The 12,930-nt window shown below is 42.0% G+C and overlaps 1 protein-coding gene across 2 annotated transcripts in view; it reads left to right on the forward strand.

Annotated features, from left to right (window-relative positions):
* Nucleotides 1–1,988: 1,988 nt before the first annotated feature.
* The window catches only part of Nup160 (nuclear pore complex protein Nup160), a 37,109-nt gene continuing 26,167 nt past the window's right edge, over nucleotides 1,989–12,930 (forward strand). For both annotated transcript variants that reach the window (XM_045763694.2, XM_045763695.2), the window contains exons 1-6: nucleotides 1,989–2,144; nucleotides 5,363–5,465; nucleotides 5,888–5,965; nucleotides 7,223–7,346; nucleotides 8,953–9,049; nucleotides 10,907–11,102. In XM_045763694.2, the coding sequence (XP_045619650.2) occupies nucleotides 2,051–2,144; nucleotides 5,363–5,465; nucleotides 5,888–5,965; nucleotides 7,223–7,346; nucleotides 8,953–9,049; nucleotides 10,907–11,102 (692 nt within the window). In that variant the 5' untranslated portion in view covers nucleotides 1,989–2,050. The remainder of the gene's footprint in view (nucleotides 2,145–5,362; nucleotides 5,466–5,887; nucleotides 5,966–7,222; nucleotides 7,347–8,952; nucleotides 9,050–10,906; nucleotides 11,103–12,930) is intronic.

Raw genomic sequence — 12,930 nt, forward strand, 5'->3', positions numbered from 1 at the left:
AATGAGCTAAACTAACTAAAATATTGAGTAAATCAAAACTGTGCCAAAGAGTTCCCAGATGTAACCTACAGGAACGCTTGGGTAGTAAACCAAGATAACAGAGCCTACAGTTACACCATATCTCCAACAATTAAATTGCCCGCGTTAACTATATGTAACTATGGCAACCTGTGATGCAAGGTAAGGAGGCAGCTGCAGCTCTCGCCCTCCAGGTGATGCCAAACTTCCATAACCACTATGTATAGACAGCTTGTCTCTTTGAAATAAGTTAAGCAACTTTACAAGCCTTTAACATACCGTCACATGTATGCATAAACAATTCTGACACCATAGAACATTCTTCCAATACTAGATAGCTATCAAAATGGTGTGCTTCTCACTTGATCCCTTTAACTCATAACTACAAATAGGACAACACCCCCCCTTCCTTAATCCAATCACGTGGGATGGACGGTAGAGCAAAGGTTTCTCTTCATGCAGGTCGGCGTTCAATCCCCGACCGTCCACAAGTGGTTGGGCACCATTCCTTCCCCCCGTCCCATCCCAAATCCTCATTCTGATCCCTTCCCAGTGCTATATAGTGGTAATGGCTTGGCGCTTTCCCCGTGACAATTCCTTCCTTCCTCTCCCCCCCCCCCTTCAATGTTATCTCACCCTGAACTAACAGCTTCCTGCCTATGGCTGTCCACCAGACATAAGACCATTACTTCAGACTATACACACGTATCCCAGACACAATTTTATTTCCTAATTATCCAACTCTTTCTTAGCTTACACATATAACAATTACATATTAATAACACAACTCAGATGTTCTTTAAAATAATTATGCAAATTACACACAACTAACTATAGATTTCATTACAGTCTCTATATACTCGGATCACCTATAAATAAGGTTCCAAATGCCCAGCTGGATTTGCATATCCTGTTATGTTGTGCATTTCACCACAGAGATACCAGTCCCCGTGGTGCAGTGGTAAGACACTCGCCTGGCGTTCCGCGAGCGCTTTGTCATGGGTTCGTATCCTGGCCGGGGAGGATTGACTGGGCGCAATTCCTTAACTGTAGCTTCTGTTTAACTCAACAGTAAAAATGTGTACTTGGTTGTAACAACGATTCTTCGCGGCGGGGATCGTATTCCAGGGACCTGCCCGAAACGGTCCGTCTAATTACCACAAGCTACCACAAGCTACACAAAGCTTCCTGGCAATTAATAATGAATAAATATGATATGTTAGATTAGGCTGACCTAACCTAACCTAACCTAACCTGACCTAACCGAAGCTTGGATCGTCGACTTGATTTGGCGTCACCAGCTTTTTATTTTCGTCTAATTTCTTTATAAAAAGATACTTTTTCAGATTAAAATTATGTTTTCTCGTGTTGTACATTCAGCACCAACATTATAATGAGTAAATATATCATATTTATTTATTACTAACATATTGCCAGGAAGCTTTGTGAAGCCTGTGGTAGCTTGTGGTAATTAGACGGACCGCGTGGAACCGCCTACCCGCCGAAGCCGTAAATGCCAACTCTCTGTTGAATGTCAAAATTCAATTTGATATAATCATCCAGGATAAAGTAACTTTAACAAGTGGCCGGCATCCTATCCTCGTCAAAGCCACTAGATAGATAGTGACAGTCAGGTAAATTCAGGTAAACTCTAGAATTTTGCCCCAAAAGCTATGCTTGCTAGTGGCTTTACAAGAAGGTAAAATTAACTTAATTTCCATGTTCTCTGTTAAACCCCCCAATATACCTTCTTGTATATAAATAAATAAATACCTAAATAAATAAATAATTATAAGAACGAGTAGTATAGTAGTCCCTTAAAAAAAATGTAAACTTGAAAATAAATGTAAACAATATTTTAAAAAAACAAAAAAAAATATATATATATAATGGGCAGTAAAGTAGCACAGTTTATATAGATATAAATTAATGTTAATATTAATGTAGATGTGTGTTAGAGGAGGAGTGTTGGAGGAGGAAGTGTTGGAGGAGGAGTGTTGGAGTGGCGGCAGTTGTGAAGGGTGAGGGCAGCATGGCGGACCACCACCACCACCAGCTGGGCTTCAGGGAGGTCCTCCCCCACCAGGCAGCCCTCGTCCAGTGGAGGAACATCACCGTCGACACAGGTATATCCCCCAGCAGGGCCCTGTTACTACCTGTGGTGTTCCCTCACACACCTGTCCTGTGGTGTGAGGCAGGTGTGTACAACCTTCCCTCCCTCACACACCTGGTCTCGTACCCCAGACTTGATGTTATGACCAATATAACACTTAATTCACACCCTATTATCATTAATTATTACCAAAAATGTCCCCATACACCTGTCCTGTGAGGCAGGTGTGTACAACCTTCCCTCCCTCACACACCTGGTCTCGTACCCCAGACCTGATGTTATGACCAATATAACACTTAATTCACACCCTATTATCATTAATTATTACCAAAAATGTCCCCATACACCTGTCCTGTGAGGCAGGTGTGTACAACCTTCCCTCCCTCACACACCTGGTCTCGTACCCCAGACTTGATGTCATGGCCAATATAACACTTAATTCACACCATATTATCATTAATTATTACCAAAAAATCCCCTATACCCTCCTTACTGCTTGGTGAACAGGGGCATTAGGGTGATGGGAAAAAGTGCCCAACCATTTCTGTCCCCGCCCGGGATTCCCTTAAAGGTTAGGTTAGGTTTTATTGTCCATTGGCAAAGAACTTAGTTAAAAGTTATCTAACTTAGTTAAAGTTAGTTAACTTGTATCCTCTGGGTGTGGCCAGTAACTGGTTGGGTGACCGTGAGGACAGTTTTGTCCATGGCTAGAGGTTCCTCGACTTGTCTAGACCGGACGAGCTCGATCCCTGTCTCTTGTATACCATACGATACCATTTATGGTATGGTATAATTGGTATACCATACAATACCAGCTACGGTATGGTATAATTGGTATACCATACAATACCAGCTACGGTATGGTATAATTGGTATACCATACTATATCATCTATGGTATGGTATAATTGGTATACCATACAATACCAGCTACGGTATGGTATAATCGGTATACCATACTATATCATCTATGGTATGGTATAATTGGTATACCATACAATACCAGCTACGGTATGGTATAATCGGTATACCATACTATATCATCTATGGTATGGTATAATTGGTATACCTTACAATACCAGCTACAGTATGGTATAATTGGTATACCATACTATATCATCTATGGTATGGTATAATCGGTATACCATACAATACCATCTACGGTATGGTATAATTGGTATACCATACTATATCATCTATGGTATGGTATAATCGGTATACCATACAATACCATCTACGGTATGGTATAATTGGTATACCATACAATACCATCTACGGTATGGTATAATTGGTATACCATACAATACCATCTACGGTATGGTATAATTGGTATACCATACAATACCATCTACGGTATGGTATAATTGGTATACCATACAATATCAGCTACGGTATGGTATAATTGGTATACCATACAATACCATCTACGGTATGGTATAATTGGTATACCATACAATATCAGCTACGGTATGGTATAATTGGTATACCATACAATACCATCTACGGTATGGTATAATTGGTATACCATACAATATCAGCTACGGTATGGTATAATTGGTATACCATACAATACCATCTACGGTATGGTATAATTGGTATACCATACAATATCAGCTACGGTATGGTATAATTGGTATACCATACAATACCATCTACGGTATGGTATAATTGGTATACCATACAATACCATCTACGGTATGGTATAATTGGTATACCATACAATACCATCCACAGCTTCATGCCAAATTTAAGTTCAAAAGCTATTTATAAATGGTTGCCAACTAACTCAATTATAACAGTACGTCATAATACCCTGTAATGGCATAACAATCATAATTATATACTATGATCTAGATTTCAATTATAACATTCCTTAAATGTTAACTGCAATGTCCAATGACAATCATTGGATATACGTATTTGGATATAATATAAGGTAGTTGTAGTGTATTACACCGTACTCGGCCATCTCGGGCAGGTTATCTTGAGGTTATCTTGAGATGATTTCGGGGCTTTAGTGTCCCCGCGGCCCGGTCCTCGACCAGGCCTCCACCCCCAGGAAGCAGCCCGTGACAGCTGACTAACACCCAGGTACCTATTTTACTGCTAGGTAACAGGGGCATAGGGTGAAAGAAACTCTGCCCATTGTTTCTCGCCGGCGCCTGGGATCGAACCCGGGACCACAGGATCACAAGTCCAGTGTGCTGTCCGCTCGGCCGACCGGCTCAGCCGCTCGGCGACCGGACAATGGGCATTTCATTCTTAATTCTGATTTATAAAAAAAAGGATTGTACGATGCTTTGATTTCCCAAACTTAATGACAGAGTACAGTGGATCACAACAGTACGTTGTGCTGAAAATTGAGACGAGTTTTCTTTAGTTCAGGATATTTTCTGGATACGTCAGATATGCACGTACCCTGAACTGACTTCCTTGGGAATCGCAACACTTTATATAGCTGCACTTTTCTTGCTCTCGATTCTGGTAGAAATTTTTAGAATATTCAAGTTCTCTAGAATTTTTCTTGAGCCTTGTATCACCCCCCTCGTAGGCCTCGTAGCCTGGTGGATAGCGTGCAGGACTCGTAATTCTGTGGTGCGGGTTTGATTCCCGCACGTGGCAGAAACAAATGGGCAAAGTTTCTTTCACCCTGAATGCCCCTGTTACCTAGCAGTAAATAGGTACCTGGGAGTTAGTCAGCTGTCACGGGCTGCTTCCTGGGGGTGGAGGCCCGGTCGAGGACCGGGCCGCGGGGACACTAAAGCCCCGAAATCATCTCAAGATAATCTCAAGAATCTGGGCTGTGGTGCGTGTACCGGGTGCACGAAAGTGTTAATGACCGGATTCCCAATTACTGCTGGGTGAATGGGGGCAAACAGTTAAGAATTAGCAGCCAGTCAATCCTCCCTGGCCAGGATTCGATCCAAGATGAAATCACTTGCAAGACGCAGAGCGGTTGTTTCCACTAGACCACCAGGGACTGTGCTGTAGCTGCCTCTTAACCCAATAACAATAATAAAAAATAGCAGTTTTTGCAATTTTTAATGATGAATTTTGTCTGTTGGACCGATATCACTTAGCGTACTGTACTACTGTACATCTGAGATGGTCTTTGCTATCCTACGCTGTTGACAGACCATATCTATCGACTCTTCCATTCCACTTATTTGCTTATAATGTTGCTTAGCGAATATTGCTTCTCTTGAATAAATAAATATATTTTTCTCACCAGGAGCAGCACAGAGCACACTACAGGATATCAAAGTTCCTGAATATGGAGGAGGGTATTCCTTCAAGCCACTCTCACCCGTCACATGTAATCGCTATCTCTTTTGGTGAGTTGACAATGAATTTCCAAATGGAGTTGACTTGACATGTACTGTATTTATGAGGTGTAACAATCCTTATATGCCTTCCTTGTCTAGTTTAGGGAAGGTTGGTTGGTTGATAATGTGAGTCGTACCATGTGTGTGTTTTTACTGTTATTAATTTTATATTAATCTAGCCAGTAGCATTGGTTTCTGTACAAAAATGTGATTTAAAAGAATTTAATTTCGTTAGAGGTGAGAGCTATATACATACTGTATGCTGTTGTAATCCACAGGTAATGAGTGAATATTAGATAGTGAATCAAGCACTACAATACTTAACATGTACTACTTGTAACCTACATTAGTCTGCAAAGGAAATATTTAATGACTTAATTTGAAGATATTAACTGCGATAACCTGTAATGTAAGAGAAACTGTTGTTCCAGGCGCGTATGTCACGATGTTGTGGAGCTGTGGGAGGAGAGCCTCGACCATGACTTCACGCACAACCATGTTCAGCTCAGGTATTGTGCAAGTCTAGTGACACAAAGTTGTGTGTATTATGTCTAAACCCACAGTCTATCTTTTAATCAAACTTTTTCCAGCCTCTCTGCACGAGTGCATCCTTGGACCATGAAAGTGTGGAGTTTTGTTTTGATGTTTGCCAGTACGTTATGGACCTTGCATTCCTCGAAGCTCATCATGGCACAAATGGTCCACAAATATTTAAGTTTAGGGTGGCACTTTGTGGCATTTACACAGCTAGTCTCAAATTTCAGTTGAAAGTGTGCTTTAGGATGACCCACAGTGGGAGTAATGCCTAGACAATTGGCAGTGTCAGGTTCTAGGTCTAACTACCATTCTTGTCTAGAGGTTGTGTAGGGTCTTTATTGGGCTTTGGGTCATCAACATTGATAACCCAAAGCCCATGTTCCTCTTCAAAGATTACGTCTTGAATTTCATCCTCTAATGTTTCAACCACACGACCCACGGGAGACTAGGCGCTAGAAGTGTGTGAGTCGGCCATGGTTGCTCACTGGAAACTAAGCCTACTGGCGACTGTGGTTGCAACCACGCGACCCCAAACTAAAATTTACTACAGCAAGACTTCCTAAAATGATGATAAAGGCGTCGCACAACATCTGGCCGCCTTGTGAATGGTGCAACCACAGAATGGGACAAAACCTGTATGTTTATACCGTGGAGACAGATGGCTTGGAAATAGGATGCGAGTTTCATTTTCTTAATACTAAAACAGTTGTCAGTGTTGCATTTTTATTTGGTATTGCTCAGCATAATAAAGTTGTATGCAAGTGAAAATATACAACTTGGCCTAGAAGTTGGACATTTATTTATTTCATTATTTTTTTAAGGCGAGCCCTGGGTTTCGTGTGCCAGACAAAAGTTGTTTGTAGGCCAAGGGTTGCCCACCCCAGGGCTGTGGGGCCTTGTGTATCTTCTCAAGATCAGCATAGAAACTAGCTGCAAGGAGCTATTAAAGGAGGAGGAGGCCCCTCCCAGAAATTACTAAGATTCAGAATTTTTTGCATATCTTGAGTAAATGTCTCGATTTTGGAGGTTGCACTTGTTAGTCAACTTGGGGAATCTGTCTTGTCTTTTATTTTGGCTAATATTTTGTTCGATTATATTTCCTTTTAAAAAGAATTTGCTTCTCGGTTAGGTCAAGTGGCAGTAAAAATTACGGTATGTTGGCATTTTCATTAAACAAATTTTTTGAGATATTACTTCCTAAGGCCAATAAAAAATGTTTACATTTGCAGATTTGCTGACACACCTGTGCTGGAAGGGCTGAGTGTTCACGAGACTCGTCAATATGTTTATATTCTGTTGGCAACCGTGTCCTCTGTTCATCGTATTCGGCTCCCTCACCCACAGACTGCACAGGTTCGTAGTCACCCTTCGTGAGAGAGACGTATTAGCATGCTGCATTTGTGAACTGGGTTTGATATAGGTTGATGTGACTAGATTCTATACATTGGTTATCAATTATCATTTCCTATACTTTGCACAAAATACGTACAAGATTGGTCTGTAATTTAGAGCAGGGCACCAGACAGCTGGGTGGACAGCGCTCCGGATTCATGGTCCTGAGGTTCTGGTTTGATCCCCGGTGGAGGCGGAGACAAATGGGCAAAATGTTTTTTACCCCTGATGCCCCTGTTACCTAGCAGTAAATAGGTACCTGGGAGTTAGACAACTGCTACAGGCTGCTTCCTTGGGGGTGGGTAACAAAAAAGAGGCCTTGGCAGGGACGCCAAGCCCCGAAATCATCTCAAGATAGCCTCAAGATAACCATCCTCTGTATAAAAAAAAAAAAAAAAAAAAAAATTAAGATTGGCATTACTGTACAGCAGAATTTTTCCAGATTTCTGGGAGAGCCAGTCTGATGTTTTACTGAAGATTTTGGTTAATAGTTAATAAAGTATTTTGTATTATTAAGTAAAGTAGCCCCTTTAACAGCCATGGTTACATGTTACATCAGGTGTCTTTAACTTCCTCCTCAGTGACTAGTATACTGCCCAGCATTGTCCTGTCATTCCCTTTTGATGGTTTTTTCTTTGGTTTAGTTTTGTAATCTTGCTGAAATCTCAGGTAGAGTTACAGACACCGCCACCACCACAGCCTCTTTCCCCGAGAATGATCCCTCGTCTCCTCGGCCTTACACCACCACCACCACCACCACCGCCTCTTTCCTAAAGAATGATCCCTCGTCTCCTCGGCCTTACACCACCACCACCACCACTGCCTCTTTCCCCGAGAATGATCCCTCGTCTCCTCGGCCTTACACCACCACCACCGCCTCCTCTTTCCCCGAGAATGATCCCTCGTCTCCTCTGCCTTACACCACCACCACCACTGCCTCTTTCCCCGAGAAAGATCGCTCGTCTCCTCGGCCTTACACCACCACCACCACCTCTTTCCCCGAGAATGATCCCTCGTCTCCTCGGCCTTACACTACCACCACCTCTCTGAGTATGATTCCATGTCTCCTCAGCCTGATTATTGATCTTTTACCATTATTTATGGCCTTGTGAAGGCTGTACAATGGCTTTGTCTGGTTGTTCGTTTTGCTGATGTGATGTTTTAAAGTTGTTTTTCATTTGTTATACTCCTTTGTCTCGCTTTAATGCATCTCTGTTGTCCTCCGTGATCAGAGATGTAATTTGTTTTCTAGTCCTACCTCTTTCTTCCATGGCATGGCAATGCCATGCAATTCTTTCATGCTTGAACCAAGGGCTACTCAATTTGATGGCTTGCAAAAAATCCTTGTTTCAGTAAAAATGATGGTAGGCTCTAGAGGATATGATAATGCTTGGCACCAGCAAGTATCTATTAGTCACCAGGGAAGTCTGTCCTTCTGCTAGGCTGAGATAGTATAATTCTTAAGTGGCCAAAGGTAAAGGAAAATGTGTATATAATATTTTTAATTTGTTCAAGGTATGAAGTAAATTGAAGCTGTGTCCATTATTTAATGTTTACCACATTGCAGGCAACTAGAAGTAAACCACAGTCAATCCTGAGGGACCTGACATTCCAGACTCTGAAAGAGTACCACAACCTCCACATCTTGAACAGTACTGCAGCAGGTGAGGGACTACTGTACTAGTTATTGGGGCTCTCTTGCTCGCTTCAGTGTTGTGACATTCAAACTGAAGGTGCCTGATAGGTATAGCTTCACTGTAACTCTCTAATTTGGTTTGAAATTGGATGCCTATATGAAATTTGTCCTCTCAAAGAATACGCAGTTCTTGATAGATTAAAGATCACAGGTGTCAGAAAAATATAAGGTTGGTTGTCTATCTATTACGATGGCTGTGCTGTGGAAGACGACAATAATGTACAGTATTCTTTTCTTGGCTCGATGAAAGATACGGCAGCTGAGAATCTACTGCAGTGCATGTATTATAGGGAGCACATGTATTATAGGGAGCACATGTATTATAGGGAGCACATGTATTATAGGGAGCACATGTATTATAGGGAGCACATGTATTATAGGGAGCACATGTATTATAGGGAGCACATGTATTATAGGGAGCACATGTATTATAGGGAGCACATGTATTATAGGGAGCACATCTACAAATTATTGAAAGCAGGGAGAAGAAAGAGAGGAAGACTAAGCTATGTAGTATTCACTCAGTATGAGGAGCTCTGGTTTAGAGTCTGGTTGGTGTGGAAAGTGGTGACTTGAGGCTTGCTGAGCCTGGCACTAGCTAAACTGGAGGCTGCTGAGCCTGGCACTAGCTAAACTGGAGGCTGCTGAGCCTGGCACTAGCTAAACTGGAGGCTGCTGAGCCTGGCACTAGCTAAACTGGAGGCTGCTGAGCCTGGCACTAGCTAAACTGGAGGCTGCTGAGCCTGGCACTAGCTAAACTGGAGGCTGCTGAGCCTGGCACTAGCTAAACTGGAGGCTGCTGAGCCTGGCACTAGCTAAACTGGAGGCTGGTGAGCCTGGCACTAGCTAAACTGGAGGCTGCTGAGCCTGGCACTAGCTAAACTGGAGGCTGCTGAGCCTGGCACTAGCTAAACTGGAGGCTGCTGTTAGGTTTATTCTGGCATCGGCACCCCTCACACGGCATAGTCTGGGAGCCGGTAAACGGCCACTGACCTTGATCATCAGAGAGTCGTAAATTAAGTCTCAAATATTAAAATACAATTTAATGAAGCAGATTAAAAATTGAGAATATATTAGGAAACGATTAAGAAAAATTGTTTATCGATTGTCTGTGCATCACTTACTTGGAAAGCAGTACTGGAATGATGCTTTGCATACAGCCTTCGGCCATTTCTGTGGGTAAGAAGGCTGCACAGCTTTTCAGGTAGAGGCAAGTTATCTTGAGGTTATCTTGAGATGATTTCGGGGCTTTAGTGTCCCCGCTGCCCGGTCCTCGACCAGGCCTCCACTCCTCGAATCCTTTGTTGTTGTTTCTCAAGTACTGTTCAATACAGAGGTCACACATCTCTGTATGTACAGTACAGTGCTATACTGTAGGAGTTTTTTTTATTATATATGAAGCTATTGTGTTTTATTGCTAATTAAAATCCTCCACACACACACACACACATTCCTATAGCGTTATACATATGCTATAGGAATGTGTATAGAGGATTTTAGTTAAATTAAAAAAAAATGGTTCAAATAACAGGCATTATTACCAAGGGATATAATATTGTCAATGCATCCTTTTTGTCTTCATTTTTATTGCATTTCTAATAAGAAAAATCATGCACTTTCCCATGTATGCCATGTAATATTCATTAAAAATACTTTTTAGATAGCAAAGAAATTGAATCATGTAACATAACTATTGTGCAAGACTTGTTCAAAGTATGTCAAATATAACTACAGCAGCTGGTACAGTATAGACAGTCTACAGTACTCTCATCTTTGTAGAAAAAAATGGTTCTGAATCTTGCACTTTGCACTCCTTGTATTTCAGTAGGCGAAGGTTTACCGCACACAGCAGGGACACATCTTAAGAAGGGCGGAGATGCAGTGTTTGTGTTGGGCCAGACCGGTGGTACGTTGCTGGTCGTCAAGATGATTGACTCGCCATTTTCGGTGTTCACTGAAATCATCAAAAATGCTTCTCTAATGAACAGACTGTTTACTGGCTTTGTTCCTGGGAGGTTCAGGTTAGTGTGACGTATGTGTACAAGTATTGCATGTTGATCTCGGTTTGTTATTGTCTTGCTCTACTGTGTGTGGATGAACTGTGCTGCTGCTGTTAGGACTTTAAAATTTCTCTCTTCATAAAGTGTAAGAATGTTTTGTAAGTGCTTATGAACTGTTAGCAGATTTTATGCATTTATTTTAAAAAAATTAGGCTAATGGAAGCTTTTTGTTTGGAATGTTTTTATCAAATGCCGAGGCAGAAAATTTTAGATAGGGGTAAGGGACTTTGGGGAAGTTAAAGTTTAGGAACCCCTTAACAAAGGGTTTGTGTGTGTTGATGTTACTGTTAAGGGAGTTTCTTGTTTGCTTAATGAATTATTCTCGTAGCAAGGGAAGTTGGCAGTGCTGTAGTAATATGGCTGGAGATCGCTGGTGTTATGACAATTCAAGTCGACAACGGTGGCTTTTTCCTAGGATAACCGAGGTGTGTGACCTTGTTGTGAGGGTCCTGTCGGACTGTCATCTTCATTGTTAACTATGCTACTTCGTCTTTGTTAGGTATTGTGGTGTTTATCCTCTAGTTGTGTAGAGAGGTTCCTGGACTTTGTAGTTATAGTGGCGTTTCACTGTATGTTGTTGTTTAAGATTTGCTACCTGGAACAAAAAGTTCCAAGTAGCACGGGCTATGGCGAGCCCGTACATAATTCACTGTATGGATGTACATTACCTTCGTTCCCATGAGCTGATTTTTGGAGAAAAAGTGGAAGCAATTATTCAGGGTCATGAACAATTGGTGTGTTCTTATTGTCATTTTAGGGGACATTTTGGTGTAATGGGAAAAGCCATATTTTGGATTCTAATTTCTGTATATCTGACTGTTTTAAGAGTAAATGAGGTGATTGTGTATTCTAGCTTTGGTCTGGTGATGGTCTTGCAGAAGTATAGCTTTGTGTGTATTGATGCTAACACGAATGTGATCAGATGGGTTAGGTTACTTTTGGCCATCCTTACTTTCTCACATACTAGGTAGAGTTTATCACCCTTGCTATTTATTACACATGCCATTATTGGTACTGTTTTGATTGCAATGAACTCCCCTCTTTTTATCCCCCCATCTTTATCATATGTGTAATCTGCTTGATACCTGCTTAATGGGGCTCTGGGAGTTCTACTGCCCAAGCCCGGCCCGAGGCCAGGCTTGACTTGTGAGAGTTTGGTCCACCAGGCTGTTGCTTGGAGCGGCCCGCAGGCCCACATATACCTGGTTGATGGGGTTCTGGGAGTTCTTCTACTGCCCAAGCCCGGCCCGAGGCCAGGCTTGACTTGTGAGAGTTTGGTCCACCAGGCTGTTGCTTGGAGCGGCCCGCAGGCCCACATATACCTGGTTGATGGGGTTCTGGGAGTTCTTCTTCTGCCCAAGCCCGACCCGAGGCCAGGCTTGACTTGTAAGAGTTTGGTCCACCAGGCTGTTGCTTGGAGCGGCCCGCAGGCCCACATACCAATCACAGCCCGGTTGGTCCGGAATTTCTTTACAATCTATTGTGCTGATTTGGATTTTGTCAGGGCTAGTGGCAATTATCCCTTTGTTCCATATGGCTGTTAATAATATTTTTTCGTTTGCTTGAGATGTATTTGGTAGTTTCAGGGTTTGATTTTGCTATGACATGGATTATGTTGGTAATACACTGATTGACAATGGTATCATTGTATAGTAGTTGTGGAATGTTGCTTATGAAGATATGAAAGTACGATGGACATAGACAGGAGCTCTATAGCACCTTGGATGCTAGGTTGAATGCATAGCTATATTTAATTTTTTAATATTTCACCATGCGTGTATTTAATAGC

This window comes from Procambarus clarkii, chromosome 54, assembly GCF_040958095.1.
Source record: "Procambarus clarkii isolate CNS0578487 chromosome 54, FALCON_Pclarkii_2.0, whole genome shotgun sequence".
In the NCBI taxonomy this organism is placed as follows: domain Eukaryota; kingdom Metazoa; phylum Arthropoda; class Malacostraca; order Decapoda; family Cambaridae; genus Procambarus; species Procambarus clarkii.